The sequence below is a fragment of the Carcharhinus amblyrhynchos genome, chromosome 30, assembly GCF_965287045.1.
Source record: "Carcharhinus amblyrhynchos chromosome 30, sCarAmb.v2.hapA, whole genome shotgun sequence".
Lineage (NCBI taxonomy): Eukaryota > Metazoa > Chordata > Chondrichthyes > Carcharhiniformes > Carcharhinidae > Carcharhinus > Carcharhinus amblyrhynchos.
In genome coordinates, this window is record NC_137353.1 from 17,897,494 (window position 1) to 17,917,069 (window position 19,576).

At 43.4% G+C, this 19,576-nt stretch overlaps 1 protein-coding gene across 1 annotated transcript in view; it reads left to right on the forward strand.

The window, feature by feature from the left end:
- The window catches only part of LOC145360030 (tumor necrosis factor receptor superfamily member 25-like), a 41,443-nt gene extending 25,091 nt beyond the window's left edge, over positions 1 to 16,352 (forward strand). Inside the window, exons 3-10 of the mRNA XM_080214928.1 lie at positions 6,254 to 6,382; positions 6,668 to 6,820; positions 7,420 to 7,501; positions 8,564 to 8,625; positions 9,985 to 10,113; positions 13,261 to 13,304; positions 13,790 to 13,910; positions 15,517 to 16,352. Of these exons, the coding sequence (XP_080071054.1) occupies positions 6,254 to 6,382; positions 6,668 to 6,820; positions 7,420 to 7,501; positions 8,564 to 8,625; positions 9,985 to 10,113; positions 13,261 to 13,304; positions 13,790 to 13,910; positions 15,517 to 15,803 (1,007 nt within the window). The 3' untranslated portion in view covers positions 15,804 to 16,352. The remainder of the gene's footprint in view (positions 1 to 6,253; positions 6,383 to 6,667; positions 6,821 to 7,419; positions 7,502 to 8,563; positions 8,626 to 9,984; positions 10,114 to 13,260; positions 13,305 to 13,789; positions 13,911 to 15,516) is intronic.
- Positions 16,353 to 19,576: the final 3,224 nt, after the last annotated feature.

Here is a 19,576-nt window from a genome sequence, read left to right on the forward strand (position 1 = left end):
AATGGCGGGGCAGGCTCGAAGGGCTAGATGGCCTACTCCTGCTCCTATTTCTTATGTTCTTATGTTCTTATGTATTTACTAAAGAAACTGGCATGGAATCTACGGAAATAAGGCAAACAAGTAAGGAGGTCATGGAAACTAAACACATTAAAAGGGAGGAGGTACTTGCTGTCTTGAGGCAAATCAGAGAAGATAAATCAGACAGGGTATTCCCTCAGACCTTGAAGGAAACTAGTGTTGAAATTGCAGGGGCCCTGGCAGATATACTTAAAATGTTGGTATCCACAAGTGAGATGCCGGATGATTGGAGGATAGCTCATGTTGTTCCGTTGTCTAAAAAAAGGCTCAAAAAGTAATCAGGAAATTATAGATGGGTAAATTTAATGTCAGTAGTAGGTAAATTATTGGAAGGAGTACTAAGAGATAGGATCTACAAATACTTGGATGGACAGGGACTTATTAGGGAGAGTCAACATGGCTTTGTGCATGGCAGGTCATGTTTAACAAATCTATTAGAGTTTTTCGAGGACGTTATCAGGAAAGTGGATGAAGGGAAGGCAGTGAATGTTGTCTACATGGACTTCAGTGAGGCCTTTGACAAGATCCCGCATGGGAGGTTAGTTAGGAAGGTTCAGTCACTAGGTATACATGGAGAGGTAGTAAATTGGATTAGACATTGGCTCAATGGAAGAAGCCAGAGAGTGGTAGTGGAGGATTGCTTCTCTGACTGGAGGCCTGTGACTAGTGGTGTGACACAAGGATCAGAGCTGGGTCCATTGTTGTTTGTCATTTATATCAGTGATCTGGATGATAATGTGATAAACTGGATCAGCAAATTTGCTGATGATACAAAGATTGGAGGTGTAGTGGACAGTGAGGAAGGTTTTCAAAGCTTGCAGAGGGATTTGGACGAACCAGAAAAAAGGGCTGAAAAATGGCACTTGGAGTTTAATGCAGACAAGTGTGAGGTATTGCACTTTGGAAGGACAAACCAAGGTAGAACATAAAAGGTATATGGTAGGACGCTGAAGAGTGTAGCAGAACAGAGGGATCTGGGAATACAGATACATAATTCCGTAAAAGTGGCGTCACAGGTAGATGGGGCCATAAAGAGTGCTTTTGGTACGTTTTCCTTTATAAATCAAAGTATTGAATATAAGAGTTATAATGTTGTGGTGAGGTTGTATAAGACATTGGTGAGGCCGAATTTAGAGTATTGTGTGCAGTTTTGGTCACCTAATTACAGGAAGGATATTAATAAGGTTGAAAGAGTGCAGAGAAGATTTACGAGGATGTTGCCAGGATTTGAGAAACTGAGTTTCAGAGAAAGGTTGAATAGGTTAGAACGTTATTCCCTGGAGCGTAGAAGAATAAGGGGAGATTTGATAGAGGTATATAAAATTATGATGGGTATAGATAGAGTGAATGCAACCAGGCTTTTTCCACGGAGGCTAGGGGAGAAAAAAACTAGAGGACATGGGTTAAGGGTGAAGAAGGAAAAGTTTAAAGGGAATTTTGGAGGGGGGACTTCTTCACACGGAGAGTGGTGCGAGTGTGGAATGAGCTGCCCGATGAAGTGGTAAATGTGGGCTCACTTTTAACGTTTAAGAAAAACTTGGACAGGTACATGGATGAGAGGGGTGTGGAGGGATATGATCCAGGTGCAGGTCAATGGGAATAGGCAGAAAAATGGTTTGGCACAGACAAGAAGGGCCAAAAGGCCTGTTTCTGTGCTGTAATGTTCTATGGTTTCTATGATTCTTGCAATAATGTCCTAAAGTTTATATCCTCTGGTTACCATAGAAAAGAAATCTCCTTATTTCATCTATCAAAATCTTCAGTGATCCTTAACATCGCCATCAAATCTCCTTTTAACTTTCTCTGCTTTAAGGAGGATTAAAAATCTATCTTCCCCATCCTTTCAACTAAAATCTTTCATCCCTGGTCCCATTCTAATAAACCTCCTCTGTACCCTAAGACCTATTCTTCCTAAAGTTTGGTGCCCAGAACTAGAAACAGTACCTCAATTGGGACTTACCAGTGACTTATAAAGGTTTATCATAATTTCAAATCATAGCATGCAAATAGCACAGAAGACGGCCATCAGCCTGCCATGTCTATGCTAGGATTACAGCATAGACATGGTAAAGGAGCAATTCATCTAATGCCACTCCCCTGCCTTTTCCCTGTAACCCTGCAGATTTTTCATATTCAGATAATGTTCCAATTCCATTTTGAAAGCCTCAGTTGAACCTGTCGCCAGCAACACTCTCAGGCAGTGCATTCCAGATCCTAACCACTCACTTTGTGAAAACTGTTTCCTCATATCGCCATGGCTTCTTTCAACAATTACCTTAAGTCTGTGCCTTCTGGTCCTTGGTCCTTTCAATAATGAAAACAGTCACTCTATCTACTCTGTCCAGACTCCTCATGATTTTGAATACACCTATCAAATCTGCTCTCATGCTTCTCTTCTCCAAGGAGAACAGCCCTGACTTCTCCAATTTATCTGTGTAACTGAAGTTCTTCACCCCTGGAACCATTCTCATCAATCTTTTCTGTACCCTCCCTAATGTCTTTACATCCTTCCTAAAGTGTGGTGCCAAACATAATGCAATACTCCAGTTGAGGAGTTTAAACCAGTGTTTTAGATGAGTTTAACATAGCTTAATTGCTTTTGTACTCTATGGCCCTATTGATAAAACCCAAGACGCCTTAAGCTTTATTAAACATTCTTTCAACTTGTGCTACCATTTTCAGTGATTTACTCACAAAAGCTCAGGTTCCTTTAGAAACATTATCCTTTATTTTATATTGTCTGTCTGTCTTCTTCCTATAAACTTCACATCTCTTTGAACTAAATTTCATCTGCCACATCTGCCCATTCTACCGACCTGTCCATTTCCATTTGAAGTCCCACATCATCACAGAATCCCCTACAATGCAGAAGAGGCCATTTGGCCCATTAAGTCAGCACCAACTCTCTGACAGAGTACCTTATCCAGGCCTCTCCCCCTCCCTATCTCTGTAATCCCACAAATTTACCATGGCTCCATCTAACTTACACATTTTTGGGACAATTTCGCATGTCCAATCCACCTAACCTGCACATCCTTTGGGCTGTGGGAGGAAACGAGAGCACCCAGAGGAAATCCATGAGAACATGAAAACTCCAACAGTCATCTAAGGCTGGAATTGAACAAGGATGGCTGGCATTGTGAGGCAGCACTGCTACCCATTGTGCCACCATGTCACCCACCATATCCTCCTGATGGTTCACACCACATCAAAGGTTCATAGTATTCATAAATTTTGAAATTTTGTCCTGTACACCAAGATCTAGGTCATTAATATATATGAGGAAGAGTAGATCCTAACACTGATTGCTTGGGAACTCCACTACAAACCTTCCTCCTGTTGGAAAAACAACTATTCACCACTGCTATTTTCTTCTTGTCACATCCAATTTCACGTCCATGTTATTCCTGACCGTCTTATCCCATAACCTCTAATTTTGCTCAGAAGTCTGTTTTGTGGCATTTTATCAAGTGTATTTTGGAAGTCCAAATACACCACATGGATACTTTCATGCACCTTCTCTGTTACCTCATTAAAATTCTTAAGCAAGTTAGGTAAATATGATTTGCCTTTAACAAAATCTTTGCTGCATTTCTTAATTAATCCATATTTGCTCCGGTGGTGGCTCATTTTTGTCCCAAATTATCATTTCTAAAGCTTCCCCACCCCAAAGGTTAAACAGACAGACTTTAGCTGCAGTGTTCATCTTTACACATTTCAATGAACAAAGATGTAATATTTGCAATTCTCCACTCCTTTGGCAACATCTCTGAGTCTAAGAAAGATTGGAAAATTATGGCTAGTGTCTCTGCAATTCCCATTCTGATTTCCTTTGCTATCTTTGGCACCCAGTCCTGGTTCCTTAGCAACTTTTAAGTATATACCTCCTCCTCATCGAGTGTCTTCAAGTGTCTGAACTACCTCCTCTTTCACTATGACTTGGGCAGCATCTTCTTCCTTGGTAAAGGCGGATGTAAAGCACCAGCTTTGCCACCTACCTCAATGCGTAATTCCCCTTTGAGGTCCCTAACCATTCCCCTTCTTCCCTTCTACCTCTGTGCTATTTATATGCCTATAGAAGACACGCCTTTCATGTTATATACCACTATCATCTCATACTCTCTTTGCTTCTCAACTTCCTTGGCTCTTGTACCCCATTTCTCTATTTAATAAGCCAAAAATCCTGTCTGCCTTGTAAACAAATATCTTAGCATATTTTGCCACCTTCAAAGATTTATATGTGCTCACCTCAATGTCTCTTTGTTTATAATTTTATAATTTAGCTTATCTTGCCCTCCTAATTCATTGAGAAAGGGATCACTTAACACTTCTCTGAGTTAAATTTAATTTGCCAATTTCACCAGCCTATGTCCTGCTGAAGTCTGTTCCTGCTCTCCTCAATGGGGCAGCGCAGTGGTTAGCACAGCTGCCTCACAGCACAAGGGACCCAGGTTTGATTCCCGGCTTAGGTGACTATCTGTTTGGAGTCTGCACATTCCCCCCATGTCTGCATAGGTTTCCTCTGGGTGCTCTGGTTTCCGCCCACAGTCAAAGATGTGCAAGTTAGGTGCAATGGCCATTCTAAATTCTCCCTCAGTGTACCCGAACAGGTGCCAGAGTGTGGCAACTAGGGGATTTTCATAGTAACTTTATTACAGTGTTAAAGTAGGCCTATTTGTGGTGAATAAATAAATAAACTTCAAACTTTGTTTTCTATGTTTCCAAGTTTTGTATCATCTTCAGACTTGGAAATGAACCCTTGCACATCCTGTGTAGTGTATGCCCAAATCAAAGCCATTCATATGTACTAGAAAGTACAGTGGACCTGATATCATTCCCTGGGGAATGTCACTGTCAACTTTCCCACAGTCTAAAACCCAAAGTGTCACCACTATCCTGCGCTTTCTGTAACTTAATTAAATTCATATGTATGCTGTCACTGCTCCTTTAATCCCATGTGCTTTGATTTTGCTAACAAGTCTATTATGTGATACATTATCCACATGCTTTGAAAGTTCATAGACACAGCATCAACCACACTGCTTTCATTAACCCTCTCTATAACTTAATCAAAGAACTCAATCACATTAGTCAAAAATGATTTGCTATTAATAAATCAATAATAAATAAAAGTCTAATAGAACTATGGAATCCCTACAGTGAAGAAAGAGGCTATTCAGCCAATCGAGTCTGCACTGACTCTCCAAAAGAACATCTCACTCAGGATCTCACCTCCAACCTGCCTCCATAACCCTACACATTTAACATTGTCAATCCACCTAACCTGTACATCTTTGGACTGTGGGAGGAAACTGAACGAAACCCACACTGACACAGAGAGAAGGTGCAAACTCCGTACAGTCACCCAAGGCCAAGATTGAACCCAGGACCCTGGCGCTGTGAGACAGCTGTGCTAACTACTGGGTCACTTGTTTCCAAATGCCAATTAAATTTGTTCCAGATTAATGTCTGGAAACATTTTCCCAGCACTGACATCAAGGTTTAATGTTACTGGGTTTAACTCACTCTCCTTTTTGAAACAACTGTGCCCAATTTGCAATCCTCCAGGTCTCTGGCACCACCTATCAAAGAAGGATTGGAAGATTATAGCCAGAGCTGCCACAAGCTTTGCCTTTACTCTGAAGGTACAGGCAACACAGGCTATAAGGGGCTATATGGTATGGAGAAGGAAGGGGTGTTCTGAAGCCTGGATTGGGTACTTTTTCCACTTTGACCGTTGCCAACCTTTTTAGTTCCTCTTCTTTGCCTGTATTTATTCCATTCCATGTTTCTACTAATTTCTGCTTTACAGTGACACTGACAGAATATTCTTCTTTCATGAAGACAGTTGCAAAGTGTTTGATTACTGCCTTAGCCATGGCCTCTGCTTCCAAATCCTTTGTATCCCTCTATGCTCTGTAATCCTTTGTGTTCCCTCCCTGTCTCTCAATACCCTATATCCCATTATATCCTGTATCGCCTCTATGCCCAATAACTCTCTATGGCCTGTGCCCCTCCATACCTCCATATCCTGTGTTTTTACTGCGCAGATTCACAATTTTAAACCCATTTTGAGATTGTGGGTAAGTGTGGGGAGCAGACAGTTGTTTGAAGAGTGTTAATGATTGATTAATGATGGAACAGTTTCTGACTCTGATGCATTTGACATTTTCAGGTTACCATGTAGCCAACTCATGTAATAAGGATGGTGAAGAGCCAGTTTGCCAGCCTTGCCAGGAAGACACTTATCTTGCCTTTGAGAATTACCTTCGCAAGTGTCAGAGATGCACCCAGTGTGATAAAGGTAAGTGGGTTCCCTTTTCCCCAACTGGCTCCTTAAGCCAGCCCAGTTCCTACAACTCTGAGGGTGAAAGTCCCCAGTACTGGTCTCAGGCCTCATTCTACTGTCATTCTGGAAACATTTTAGTTAAAAACTATCTGCACCTAGCTCTCTACATTTTTCTATATCTCACTACTTTTCCATACCTATCTGTCTCGTTTTGTCTGTTGCTGTGTCTCTCCTCTCCCAGTCTCTTACATGCATTGGGCTTGGATCCAATGGTTGACAAGTGTGTCTATTTTCTTCCAGACTTTCAGATAATTCTTCAAAACTGCACTACTACCAGTAACACTGTGTGCGGCTGCCCTGCCAGTCAGTACAAGTATTGTCACAATACCAAATGTCACAGCTTCCACTGTCTGGAATGTTCCAAATGCAACAACAGGGAGGTCATCAAAAATTGTGAGTACTAATCATTTTACTGAAGGGTCTGATCAGTGAAGGGGGATAAGTTATTGTGAGGGCCATGTTATTTTGGGGGTTGAAAGCTAGTAAGGGGGATTATTGTAACTTGAGTCATGTCATCATGAGGTGGAAGCTATCAGAGAACTAGGTTATTGAGAAGGCAATAGGTTATTCTGCGGGGATTTCAGTTTGATGAAGTACTGGGTTATTGTGGAGGTGTGGGTTATTGTTGGGATGTCTGCTTAATGGTAGTTGGGTTATTGGTGGGTTTCAGGTTAGTGAGGGGTGTGTTATTTTGTGGAAGTCAGATTAATAAGGGGGTGGGTTATTGTGGGGCTCAGGTTGTTGAGGAGATGGGTTACTGTGGGGTTTAGATTAGTGAGTGGGAACAGGCTACAGAGAGGCAGGGGCCAATGATGGAACCTACCTATTCTTACTAGTATGCAGGTGAGAGCTCATTCTACACCCCACCCATCTCATCGTATCTCTAGTGACAGGATCATGATCTTAAATTCTAATTATTGACTGCAGGAACACTGAAAACGGTTGTCCTGATAACTCAGAGTTCACTCCTGATTCCATGACTGTCATTTCAGGTTCGAACGTATCCAATACTCAATGTGGAAAGTGTCAGCTGGGATATTACGAGCATGATGACCAGTGCAAATCCTGTACAGTGTGAGTCAACTTATACAAATTCTATCTGCACAAGTCAAACAGTTCAGGCACTGACAACACTTCTTACTCTAAATGGATTGGCTGATGTAGTGAGTTATGCACTGGCCTCCATCTGAGGAATTCAGGTCCTAATCCAGACACTGTAGGAGAAGGTTCATTATTGATAGAGTTCAGGTCATCTCGGTCACTTCTGAGTCAGCAGCAAAAAATGGAAATCTCAGTCCAAAAGTGCTGTTATTAGGACAATGTAGAGGGAGCTTTACTATGTATCTAGCCAATGCTGTACTTGTATTGGGAGTGTTTGATGGGACAGTGTAGAGGGAGCTTTACTCTGTATCTATCCCCATGCTGTACCTGTCCTGAGCATGTTTGATGCGAGTGTAGAGGGAGCAATGTTCTGTATCTAACCCCATGCTGTACCTATTGTGGGAGTGTTTGATGGGCAAACACTCCCACAAGTTTGGAGTTTAGAAGGATGAGGGTAGAAGTCACGGGTAGAAAGGTTTTTGATAGACAAGGGAATTAAGGGTTATGGGGAGAAAGCAGGAAAGTGGAACTGATCCACTTCAGATCAGCCATGATCTTGTTGAATGGCGGGGCAGGCTCGAAGGGCTAGATGGCCTACTCCTGCTCCTATTTCTTATGTTCTTATATTTCTTATGTTCAAAGTGTAAAGGGAGCTTTACTCTGTACCTAACCCTTTGCTGTACCTATTCTGGGAGTGTTTGATGGGGGCAGCATAGAGAGAGAATTACTTTGTATCTAATCTGAACTTGCACTTGATGGACAGAATATGTATTATTTTTCACTGTCCAGTTTTCAGGCAGCTTAAACGGAATAACTCCTATTTTTGTACCTCATTCCTTTAGAATGAGTGAATGCCTTTAGATTCTGAAATTCTATCTGACCAGGTGAGGGGCAGAGCTATTTTTAAGCCAAAGCTTCCCATGCTGGAATACCTGTTGGCCTTACCTGCCCTGCAGGTTCTCCTTGTTTCTGGATTATTTGTTTTAAATAATTTCCGTGATTTATCCTGATTTTTGTGTCTTATATTTCTTTTAGGGAGCAGTGTATGGACAAATCCCCTCTCAGCTGTTTTGAATGTCCGCCTCCCAAGAAACCAGGTATCTCTTAGAAGTCCTCTCAGAACAACAACTCTTATTGTGGAAATGGAAGTAGAAGATCTGAAAAACAGAATCAACAACAAACTACCCAGCCACCCCCAAACCCCCCACCACTCCTACCTTCCTCCCCCCCTTCCTTGTGGATTGTTGGACTGTACTGGCCATTCACAGTCAATTGAACAATGTGGACAATTGGCCTGCATATTCTGGGGTGAGGGGCAAAAAGGCTGCTCAGGTTTCCCACAAGTGATCAGTGATGGAAAGTGTGTGTCCTGATTGATGATGGTACATATGTTGCAATGATGATTGTTACTGACAAACTGTAGTCTCTGTGTTGCCCCCAGTGATTGTTATTGACAGCGGTCTGCGTGTTTCTGAGGGCAATTGTTGCTAACTTATAGATCTGTGTCTCTGAGGGTAATTATTACTGACTGTAACCCTTTGTTTCTGAGGATGATTGTTACTGACTGTAACCTTGTGTTAGCTAGGGTAAGTATTAGTGACTGTAGTCCTATGTTAATAAGGAAAATTATTACTGACTGTAGGCCTGTGTTAGCGAGGATAATACGTGACGGTAATCCTGTGTTAACAAGGAAAATTATTACTGACTGTAGGCCTCTGTTAGTGAGGGTAATTCGTAACGGTAATCCTGTGTTAACAAGGAAAATTATTACTGACTGTAGGCCTGTGTTAGCGAGGATAATACGTAACGGTAATCCTGTGTTAACAAGGAAAATTATTACTGACTGTAGGCCTCTGTTAGCGAGGATAATACGTGACGGTAATCCTGTGTTAACAAGGAAAATTATTACTGACTGTAGGCCTGTGTTAGCGAGGATAATTCGTAACGGTAATCCTGTGTTAACAAGGAAAATTATTACTGACTGTAGGCCTCTGTTAGTGAGGGTAATTCATGACGGTAATCCTGTGTTAACAAGGACAGTTATTACTGACTGTAGGCCTGTGTTAGCGAGGATAATTCATGATGGTAATCCTGTGTTAACAAGGACAGTTATTACTGACCGTTCCCCAGGATTCCTCCCATCCAATAGCTATCCTCCCACAACCCAACAATGCAACACCTCCCCCCTTGCCTCCCCAATCCCCATCCCCAACCCTCCTGTAGCCCTGTGTTAACAAGGACAATTATTATTGACTGTAGCCCTGTGATTCTGAACGTGATTATTACTGAAAGTAGCCTTGTGTTAACAAGGACAATTATTACTGATTGTTCCCTATATAACACTGGATGATTGTTACTGCCTGTAGAACCTGTGTTGATAAGTGGGTTTGTTACTGACTGTAATTCCTGAGTTGTCGAGGGGGAATGTTACTGACTGACTGTTTTGCTGTCTCCAGGGTTGAAGCCTATTCTGATTTTGGCTATTGCGGGATCTCTCTTCATTCTACTTTTATTGCTTCAGTTTTTGCGTCAGAAATTTCGACGTGAGAGACATATAGACAATTTAGAGACTGCAACTGTCACAGGTAATCTCATCATTATCATTCCACGTTACCTCAGGCATAAGGGTAACAAGTTGCCTTGGGATTGCACACCACCCCTTCTCCAGGATTCCTCCCATCCAATAGCTATCTTCCCACAACCCAGCAACGCAATACTCCCATTGCCCCCCTCCCCCACCCCCAATTCCACCACACCCCCCCCTCTCACCAACCCCCCCCACCCCCCGCCCTCCCACTACCCTGCCACCCTCCACCCCTGGGCTATCCTTGGCTTGTACTGCACAACCCGAGGTCCATTGACCTCAGGCGGGATTTTATGGAATTAGGACAAACAAAGCCATAAAATCCCAACTGGCCAAACTAGCCAGTCTGGTCTAGTCTGTGATTCCAGAGCAGATTGACTGAGGGCTGAGAAAAATCAAAACATGATGTCACAGAAACAAAGATTAATAATTGATTGCACATTTATCTTTTGGAAAGGGTGGTAGGCCAAATAATTATAGACCAGTCAGCCTGATGTCAGTGGTTTGCAAATTACTGGAATCAATTCTGAGAGACAGGATAAACTGTTACTTAGAAAAGCATAGATTAATAAGCAATAGACAGCATGATTTTGTTAGGGGAAGATTGTTTCTCACTAACTTAATGAATTTTTTTGAGGAAGTAACAAGGTGGATTGGTGAGGGTATTGCAGTGGATGCTGTCTACATGAATTGATCAGAACTGTGAAATCTCATGGGATACAGGGGGATTTGGGAAGTTGGAATCAAAATTTTCTCAGTGACAGGAAACAAAGGATAATGATTGATGGATGTTTTGCAGGTGGGAAAGTGGTTTCCAGTAGTGTTCAACAGGGCTGTTTGTTGTATATGTTAATGACTGAGACTTAAATTTGGAAGGCCTGATTGGGAAATTTGCAGATGACACAAAAACTGGCTGTGTAGTTAATCGTGAAGAGGATAGCTGTTGTCTCCAGAATGTCAATGGTTTGATTGAGTGGGTGGAAAAATGGCAAATGGAATTCAATCCAGAAAAGTGTGAGGTTATGGATGTGGGGAGGGCAACCAAAGCAAGAAAGGGAACAATATTGAGACGGGTAGAGGAAGTGAGAGACCACAGGTTCTGGAAGATGGCAGGGCAGGCAGACAAGATGATCAAGAAAGTATATGGAATGCTACCCTTTATTGGGCAAGATGTTGAATACAAAAGCAGGGATGTAATGATGGAATTGTATAAAATCCTGAATAAGCCACAACTGGAGTTTTGTGTACATTACAGTTGCACATTACAGGAAGGATATAATTGCTCTGGAGACAGTGCACAGTAGGCTCTGTGTGTGTGTGTATTTATGTCTGTCTGTGTATGTCTGCTTGTCTGTGGTTGTATGGGCCCGAATGCTACATGAGGTCTGTAGATGTGTGTCTCTGTGTGTGCTTCTATGTGTGCCTCTGTGTGTGTGTGTCTGTGTTTGTGTCTGTGAGTATGTCTGTGTTTGTCTGTGGGTGTGCGTGTGTGTGTAGGCCCGAGTGACTACATGAAGGCCTGAATGTTTGACGTCATGTTTTTATTATATTTTCTCAGGTTAAGCGGTTAATAAATTTGTTCTTTCTTTAACTCAAGGAAACCTTTTTTGATTGGCTCTTTATTGTTCATGGCTGGGTTCAGAAAAAGTATATCCTCACGAAAAAGAAACTTAAACCTGTGTTGTGACCAAGGAGGGGGTTGAATGGAGGGGAGCCAGTTCACCCTTTCTCACCTGGCTATAACATTGCCTAAGGAACGACAAACTTCTCACAGGGCAGTTCCCTGACTCTGTACTGCTCTCACTGTGAACATAAAGGCCATTGGCTATTCTACCTCTTACACCAGTTGCTGCTGAAATCTCCTACACATTCAGAAAGACATTCCAACTTGGATTTTACACCCTATGGGGAAAAGCTGGGTGGTAGGGAGGGACTAATAAGTGAGCGGGACATCAGTCCATCATTGGAAGGGGGTTCCACTCAGATTGGCCAACAGGGGGCATTGCCAGGGGGAATCCCATCCATTCATTGTTCTATTCCTCCTGCCACCTCAGAACTCTCCTTGTGGGGAGGGAGTGTATATTCTGTCCCATATCTCTCTGGCTGGCCGGCTGACAGTTGTGTCTTCAAGGGAAGTATAAAACTTTGTATCAAATACAAAGAGGACTTCAGCAAAATATTCTACAAATATAAATATGTCCTTTCGTATTCTGACCTGAGAAATATATGAGCTACTCAAAAAGGCTAACATATCCATCCAAGAGGAGCAGTGTGGTGTGGTTTCAAATGTTTGCCTCAATCACAAGGTTGTGGGTTCAAGCCCCGCCCAGGACTGAGCACAAAATCCAGGCTGATTCTTTCTCAGAGCTGCCGTCTTTCAGATGAAGCCCATTATCTATGCAGACCTGAGTGTTAATGATGCCAAGGCACTATTAGAACAGAGGAATCCTCCCATTATATCCTGAGCGAACATTCACCCCTCATCCAGCATCACCAGATAAAAGAGTAGCTGATCATTCTTTTCATTGTGGGATTCTGTTGCCCACAGAACAATAATCTCCAAGTTAACTGAGGTTCCATGTGGAATTATAGACTCTCCTGCATACCAATTGAAGATTTTGCCCACTTACAAACCAGGACGTATTTGGCCTCTGACCTCCTAATGATGCTATGGCACAAGTGAATCCAAGTGTCACTGGCTCAATGCATCAAGTTTTCTGTGACGCACGGCATCTGCCTAAGCATGCAGATGGTGCCTCAGTTTAATGCTTCATTGAGAAAACAGCACTCCCTCAGTGCTGTGCTGGAATGCCAGTCTTGATTTCTATGCTCATGACCTGATGTGGGCCTTGAACCTTAACATTGTGACTTAGAGGCAAGAGTGCTCTCAACTACTCAAGGCTGACATCTCAAGGCAATGTCTGTGCTCTTCATGGGCAGACTTTACCTCAAGCTTCAGAATTTCGTTAAATTGCTGGGAAACCTGTGGTCATTTGATTCCAAAGTCGTAGTGCAGAATATAGCAGGTAGTGGACAATTAGTCATAAGTTACAGGAATTAGACAGTAACACGTAGCTGGTGATATGATGGGAAAAAAGAAAATGCAGCTATTCATGAGGGATTCTCGGTTGTATGTTTTGTGTTTCAGTTCCTGAAGAAGACAAAAGCATAAAGAACGAAGAGAAGACCTTGGTGAGTAATGAGATTTATCAGGTTGGTCATACAAATGGTATTGATAAGGTGAAGAGCTTTGCACATTCCCTCTAGCCCTTCACTTTGAAGTTATATCTCCCTTAGCCTCTCTGTCAACAGCACAGTGAGTCTGCCAATTCATTCTGATGCACACAATCAGGGAGAGATGAGTGGGTGTGGGGCTGTAAGCCAAGCGTGATCATGCAGGGTGAGACTGGCAAAATAATTTCCCTGAGTGAATTACCCCACCAAAACCTTTCACCTCTCCAATCCCATCCCAGCCACTCTATTAACTGATTCCTCGTATCCATTTAATGAATATCCTCAGAATACCCTTCAAAGCACCCCACCATCGGAACTCCATCCATGTCACAATCCAGCCCTATCACAGAAGGAGCACAAACCTATTCCAATTGTTGAGAATGTTACTATACTTACTGGTCCGGTCCTGACTCCATTAATTTGTTTCATTCTTTTTGTTGAAGCCATTTGAAATTCCAGTTCAGGAAAGGAAATCAGATACTAATGTTGAGGTCCTGACCGAGCCTCTGGCATACAGCAACATTTATGGGACTGGTCCTCAGACAATATTGCACGAGACACAAGGTGAGGGATTTTATTTAACATGCTGTAACTGCCTTGGATTGTCTGATGGGATAGTGTGGAGGGAGCTTGTATCTAACCCTGTATCTAACACTGTGCTGTACATATCCTGGGAGTGTTTGATGGAACAGTGTAGAGGGAGCTTTACTCTGTTCCTAACCCCATTCTGTTCCCGTCCTGGAAGTGTTTGGTGGCAACAGTGTAGAAGGACTTTTACTCTGTATCTAACCCCGTGCTGTACCTGCCCTGGGAATGTTTGACAGGGACAGTGCGGAGGGAGCTTTACTCTATATCTAACCCCATGCTGTACCTGCCTTGGGATGGTTTAATGGGCCAGTGTAGGGGGAGCTTTATCCTGTATCTAACCCCTTGCTCTTCCTGTCCTGAGAGTGTTTGATGGGGATGGTATAGAGGGAGTTTTACTCTGTATCTAACCCCGTGCTATACCTGCCAAGGGAGTGTTTGATAGAACAGTATAAAAGGAGCTTTACTCTGTTTCTAACCGCATTCTGTACCTGCTCTGGGAGTGTTTAATGGGACAGTGTAAAGGGAGCTTTACTCTGTATCTAGCCCTGTGCTGTACCTGTCCTGTGTTTGATGAGAACCATGTAGAGGGAGCTTTATTCTGTATCTAGCCCTGTGCTGTATCTGTCCTATGTTTGATGGGGACAGTGTAGAGGGAGCTTTACTCTCTATCTAACTCCGTGCTGTACCTGCCTGTGTTTGATGGGCATGATGTAGAGATGCCCGCATTGGACTGGGGTAAACACAGTAAGAAGTCTCACAACACCAGGTTAAAGTCCAACCAGTTTATTTGATAGCTTGTGGGATTACTATCAAATAAACTGGTTGGACTTTAACCTGGTGTTGTGAGACTTCCAGTGTTTGATGGGGACAGTTTAGAGAGAGCTTTACTTTGTATCTAGCCCTGTGCTGTACCTGTCCTGTGTTTAATGGGACAGTGTAGAGAGAGTTTTACTCTGTATCTAGCCCTGTGCTGTACCTGTCCTGTGTTTAATGGGACAGTGTAGAGGGAGTTTTACTCTGTATCTAGCCCTGTGCTGTACCTGTCCTGTGTTTAATGGGACAGTGTAGAGAGAGTTTTACTCTGTATCTAGCCCTGTGCTGTACCTGTCCTGTGTTTAATGGGACAGTGTAGAGGGAGCTTTACCCTGTATCTAGCCCTGTGCTGTACCTGTCCTGTGTTTAATGGGACAGTGTAGAGGGAGCTTTACCCTGTATCTAGCCCTGTGCTGTACCTGTCCTGTGTTTAATGGGACAGTGTAGAGAGAGTTTTACTCTGTATCTAGCCCTGTGCTGTACCTGTCCTGTGTTTAATGGGACAGTGTAGAGAGAGTTTTACTCTGTATCTAGCCCTGTGCTGTACGTGTCCTGTGTTTAATGGGACAGTGTAGAGGGAGTTTTACCCTGTATCTAGCCCTGTGCTGTACCTGTCCTGTGTTTGATGGGAAAATGTAGAGGGAGTTTTTGTCTGGGAATTTGTGGCTAGAGGTTTGCTGTATTGGCCAGAGAAGGACAGTGTGGTCAGAAACTGGCAATGTGTGGTATTAGGAAGATGGTTTTTAATTGGATCTTTCTTCTGCCGCAGCTGCATCCCTAGAGGGAAAGACTTTGTACGAGATCATCAATTTGGTGCCAGTGCGGAGATGGAAAGAGTTGATGCGTTTGCTGGAACTGAGGGACTGTGATATTGAGAGGATTGAGATGGATGTTACCCAGTCGAGGGACCAGCAATATGAAATGCTGCGACAGTGGAGCCAGCAACGTACAGCCTCAATAGAGGCCGTGTACCAGGCCTTAGAGAGCATGAATCTATCAGGAATAGTGGAGGAACTTCAAACCAAGCTGTTGAACAACACTAACTCACTACATTAAACAATATTCAGTCACAACTCAGGGTTTGTGATGGCAATTCCCTGCTTTGAGCAAAGCCAATTCCTATATCTGCCAATTCCCAGGATTTATCCTGCAGCCTGGAGTCTCTCAGAGATGCTGAAATATTGGAACAGGCCTCAACACTTTACTTGCATCGTCGTTTGGCAATACCAAGTTTCGAGGCCTCAATGCCCCATTCCTGGATCACTGCGGCTCTGAGGCTCCGACCTCAAAGGGCACTCACCTCCTTCTGTATGGGCTTCTTTCTTAGGGAGGATAATCCAGAGCACAATCCTTGCTGAACAACCCTCTTCACTTGAAGGAGTGAACAGAATTGGAGGCTGTTCCCTATGAGTGAGGTGGCAGGTCAGCTTTGGAGATGTATTCATCAACTTTTGTTCTGCTTTCAGCCTTGTCCTTGAAGAGTGAATTTACTGGAGGAGGGGAACTGACTAGTGGAAGAGGGTAACAGGGTGGCTGATGGATGAGGAAGTAAAGGATCTTTCTCTACTGTTCTGTGTACAATATGTTTGTATTATTGTGTATAAATCTGTGTTAATAAACATGTTTGTTGCCGAGACAGCAAATCCACATCTGATCAACATAAAAAGAGTTTACATAACCAGGGTTAAGACATTGAACTCTCCTGGGTTAGGTGCCAGTAATACAGGGAACTCTGTGACTGGGGATTAATGTCAGAACCTCATACTTGTCTTTCACAGCCTCAGGATGTCCTGAAGAGCTTCTTACAGCCATTGAGGTATTGTTTTGAAGTGTGGTCACTGTTGTAGTATAGGAAATGCAGCAGCCAATTGATTCCAGCAAGAGTCAAACAGCAATAGCATAATAGAACAAAGAACAAAAACAGCCCGGGAAACAGGCCCTCGGCCCAATGATCCCGCACCGCCATCTTAACACCCCACCAGTCCCCCCCTCCACCCACGACCCCTGTCTAATGTTTTATGGCCATCCACATTGAGGGAAACTAATTTAGGGACAATTTATTCCTGCCAATCAGCCTAACAGCACATCTTTGGGGTGTGGGAGGAAACCGGAGCACCCGGAGAAAACCCACGCAAGCATGGGGAGAATGCGCAAACTCCCACAGATACCGGCCCAAATCCATGTGTCTGCACAGCAATCAGCGATAGTCACTGAGCTGTCGTCTTGCCCGGTATCTTGTCCAGTTTAGGCACACGCTAATGACATGAAGCACTAGGCCGATCTCGAACAACCAAGAGCAGCCCCAGTACGACCCATCGCGTGTATGCCCCTCGTTGGACACGAGGTGGACCGACTTAAAACCTGTGAATGAAAAGAGAGAAAAAAAACATTATTGTTGTATCATATCCATTTGCCTTACCAGGGAAGCCCCAATGCTAATGACCCTTATTTAAAACAATCTCCTATATCCACCCATCTCCAACTCAGTCATGTGCCTGTCTAATGACTCTAGCGTGTTTGCCTCCACCACCACATTCCATACCCCCACTACCCTCTGTGTGAAAAACCTCCCTCTAATATCTGTGTTATACCTCTCCCCCCTCACCTTAAGTCCATGGCCCCTTGTCCTACGTGTCTCTATTATAGGAAATAGCTTACCTCTGTTTACTCTATCTATACCCTTCATAATCTTATATACCTCTATTAGATCCCCCCTCAGTCGCCGTCTTTCAAGGGAAAAGAGCCCCAATTTATTCAATCTTTCCTCATACCCCAGTCCTTCCATACCAAGCAGCATCCTGGTAAACCACCTCTGCACTCTCTCCAGAGTCTCCACGTCCTTCCGGTAGTAAGGCGACCAGAACTGGATGCAGTACTCCAAATGCGGCCTAACCAACGTTCTGTACAACTGCAACATTAGACTCCAGCTCTTATATTCTATACCCCTTCCTATAAAGGCTAACATACCATAAGCTTTCTTCACCACACTCTCCACTTGTACTGTCACCTTCAAAGACTTGTGCACTTGCACCCCCAGGTCTCGCTGCAATTCTATACTCCTTATGGGCTTACCCTTTATCATATAACTTCCCCCTACATTATTCTGGCCAAAATGCATCACCTCACATTTATCCGGATTAAACTCCATTTGCCACGTATCTGCCCAATACATCAGCCTATCAATATCCCGCTGTATTGCCAGACACTGCTCCTCACTGCCTGCCAATCCAGCCATCTTGGTGTCATCAGCAAATTTGCTGATCACACCACCTACTCCCTCTTCCAAATCATTTATATACACTACAAAGAGAAGAGGTCCCAGTACCGAGCCCTGCGGCACACCACTAGTGACAGACCTCCAGCTAGAAAAAGACCCCTCCACTACTACTCTCTGACTCCTCTTTGCAAGCCAGTTCTCTACCCATCTAGATACCTGGCCACGTATCCCATGAGCTTTAATCTTCTCTACCAACCTACCATGAGGGACCTTGTCAAACGCCTTACTGAAATCCATATAGACGACATCAACAGCTCATCCTTCGTCGACTGTTTTTGTCACCTCCTCAAAGAATTCTACCAGATTCGTAAGGCAAGAATTCCCCTTTACAAAGCCATGCTGCGTATCCTTAATCAGGTCACAACGCTCTAAGTGCTCATGCATCCTATCCCTAAGAATACTCTCCATCAACTTGCCTACCACTGACGTTAAACTCACCGGCCTATAGTTGCCCAGGCTATCCCCCCTACCCTTTTTAAACAACGGTACCACATTCGCTATCCTCCAGTCCTCTGGGACCTCACCTGTGTCCAAAGAAGAGACAAAGATTTGCATCAGAGGCCCAGCAATCTCATCTCTCGCCTCCCTAAGCAGCCTAGGATAAATGCCATCGGGCCCCGGAGACTTATCGGTTTTAATGCTACCTAAAAGCCCTAACACTTCTTCCCTCGTAATCGATAGATCGTTCAATTGGTCTACCTCTCCCTCGATGACCTCAAGCCCCTCTCCTTCATGAATACTGACGCAAAGTATTCATTCAGGATCTCCCCCATTCCCTCTGCCTCTAAGCACAATTCTCCTCATCTGTTCCTGAGAGGACCAATTTTACCCCTAGCCACCCTTTTGTTCTTAAGATAGGAGTAAAATGCCTTTGGATTTTCCTTAATTCTACCTGCCAAAGCCATCTCATGCCCCCTCTTTGTTCTCCTAACTCCCCTTTTGAGATCCCTCCTACTCTCTCTGTAATCCTCCAATGCTCTCTCCGTTCCCAACAATCAACAGGTGTTTTATTTTAGATGTTGGTTCAGTGATAAATAACAGTCGATTCACCAGGGACCCTGCCCTTAGAATCAATGACATCCAACTAAGAAGGTAGACAAATCATCAGTTTAATATCAGTTTAAAACCCAAAACCTCAAAAAAGTGCAGAGAGAAATGAAAATCTTACAAGACTAAAGTCAAATTTGGAGAAACATTCTGAATTGAAGAAGCAGACATGCAGAGAAAAATCACCAGACAAAAGATTTGGAAGCTGAAGACAGATATTTAAAATCTCTCACTGTAACAGGAAACTTCATAGGATCTCTTAGAAGTCAAGTCGTCAAGAGACAGGCTTGGATAAAGTGGATAGCCAGAGTCTTTTTCCCAAGGTTGAAGGGTCAATTACCCAAGGACATAGGTTGAGAGTGAAAGGAAAAAAATCTGCTGAAATTCAAATAACACTAGTTTGTTTGTTAGTTTTGATGGGCTCTTCCTGCAAAGACCCATCCTCGGCCTTCAAATAGATGTAAACATTGGCTGCTTGGATCGACCTGTTGCAGATTTCTCTGTT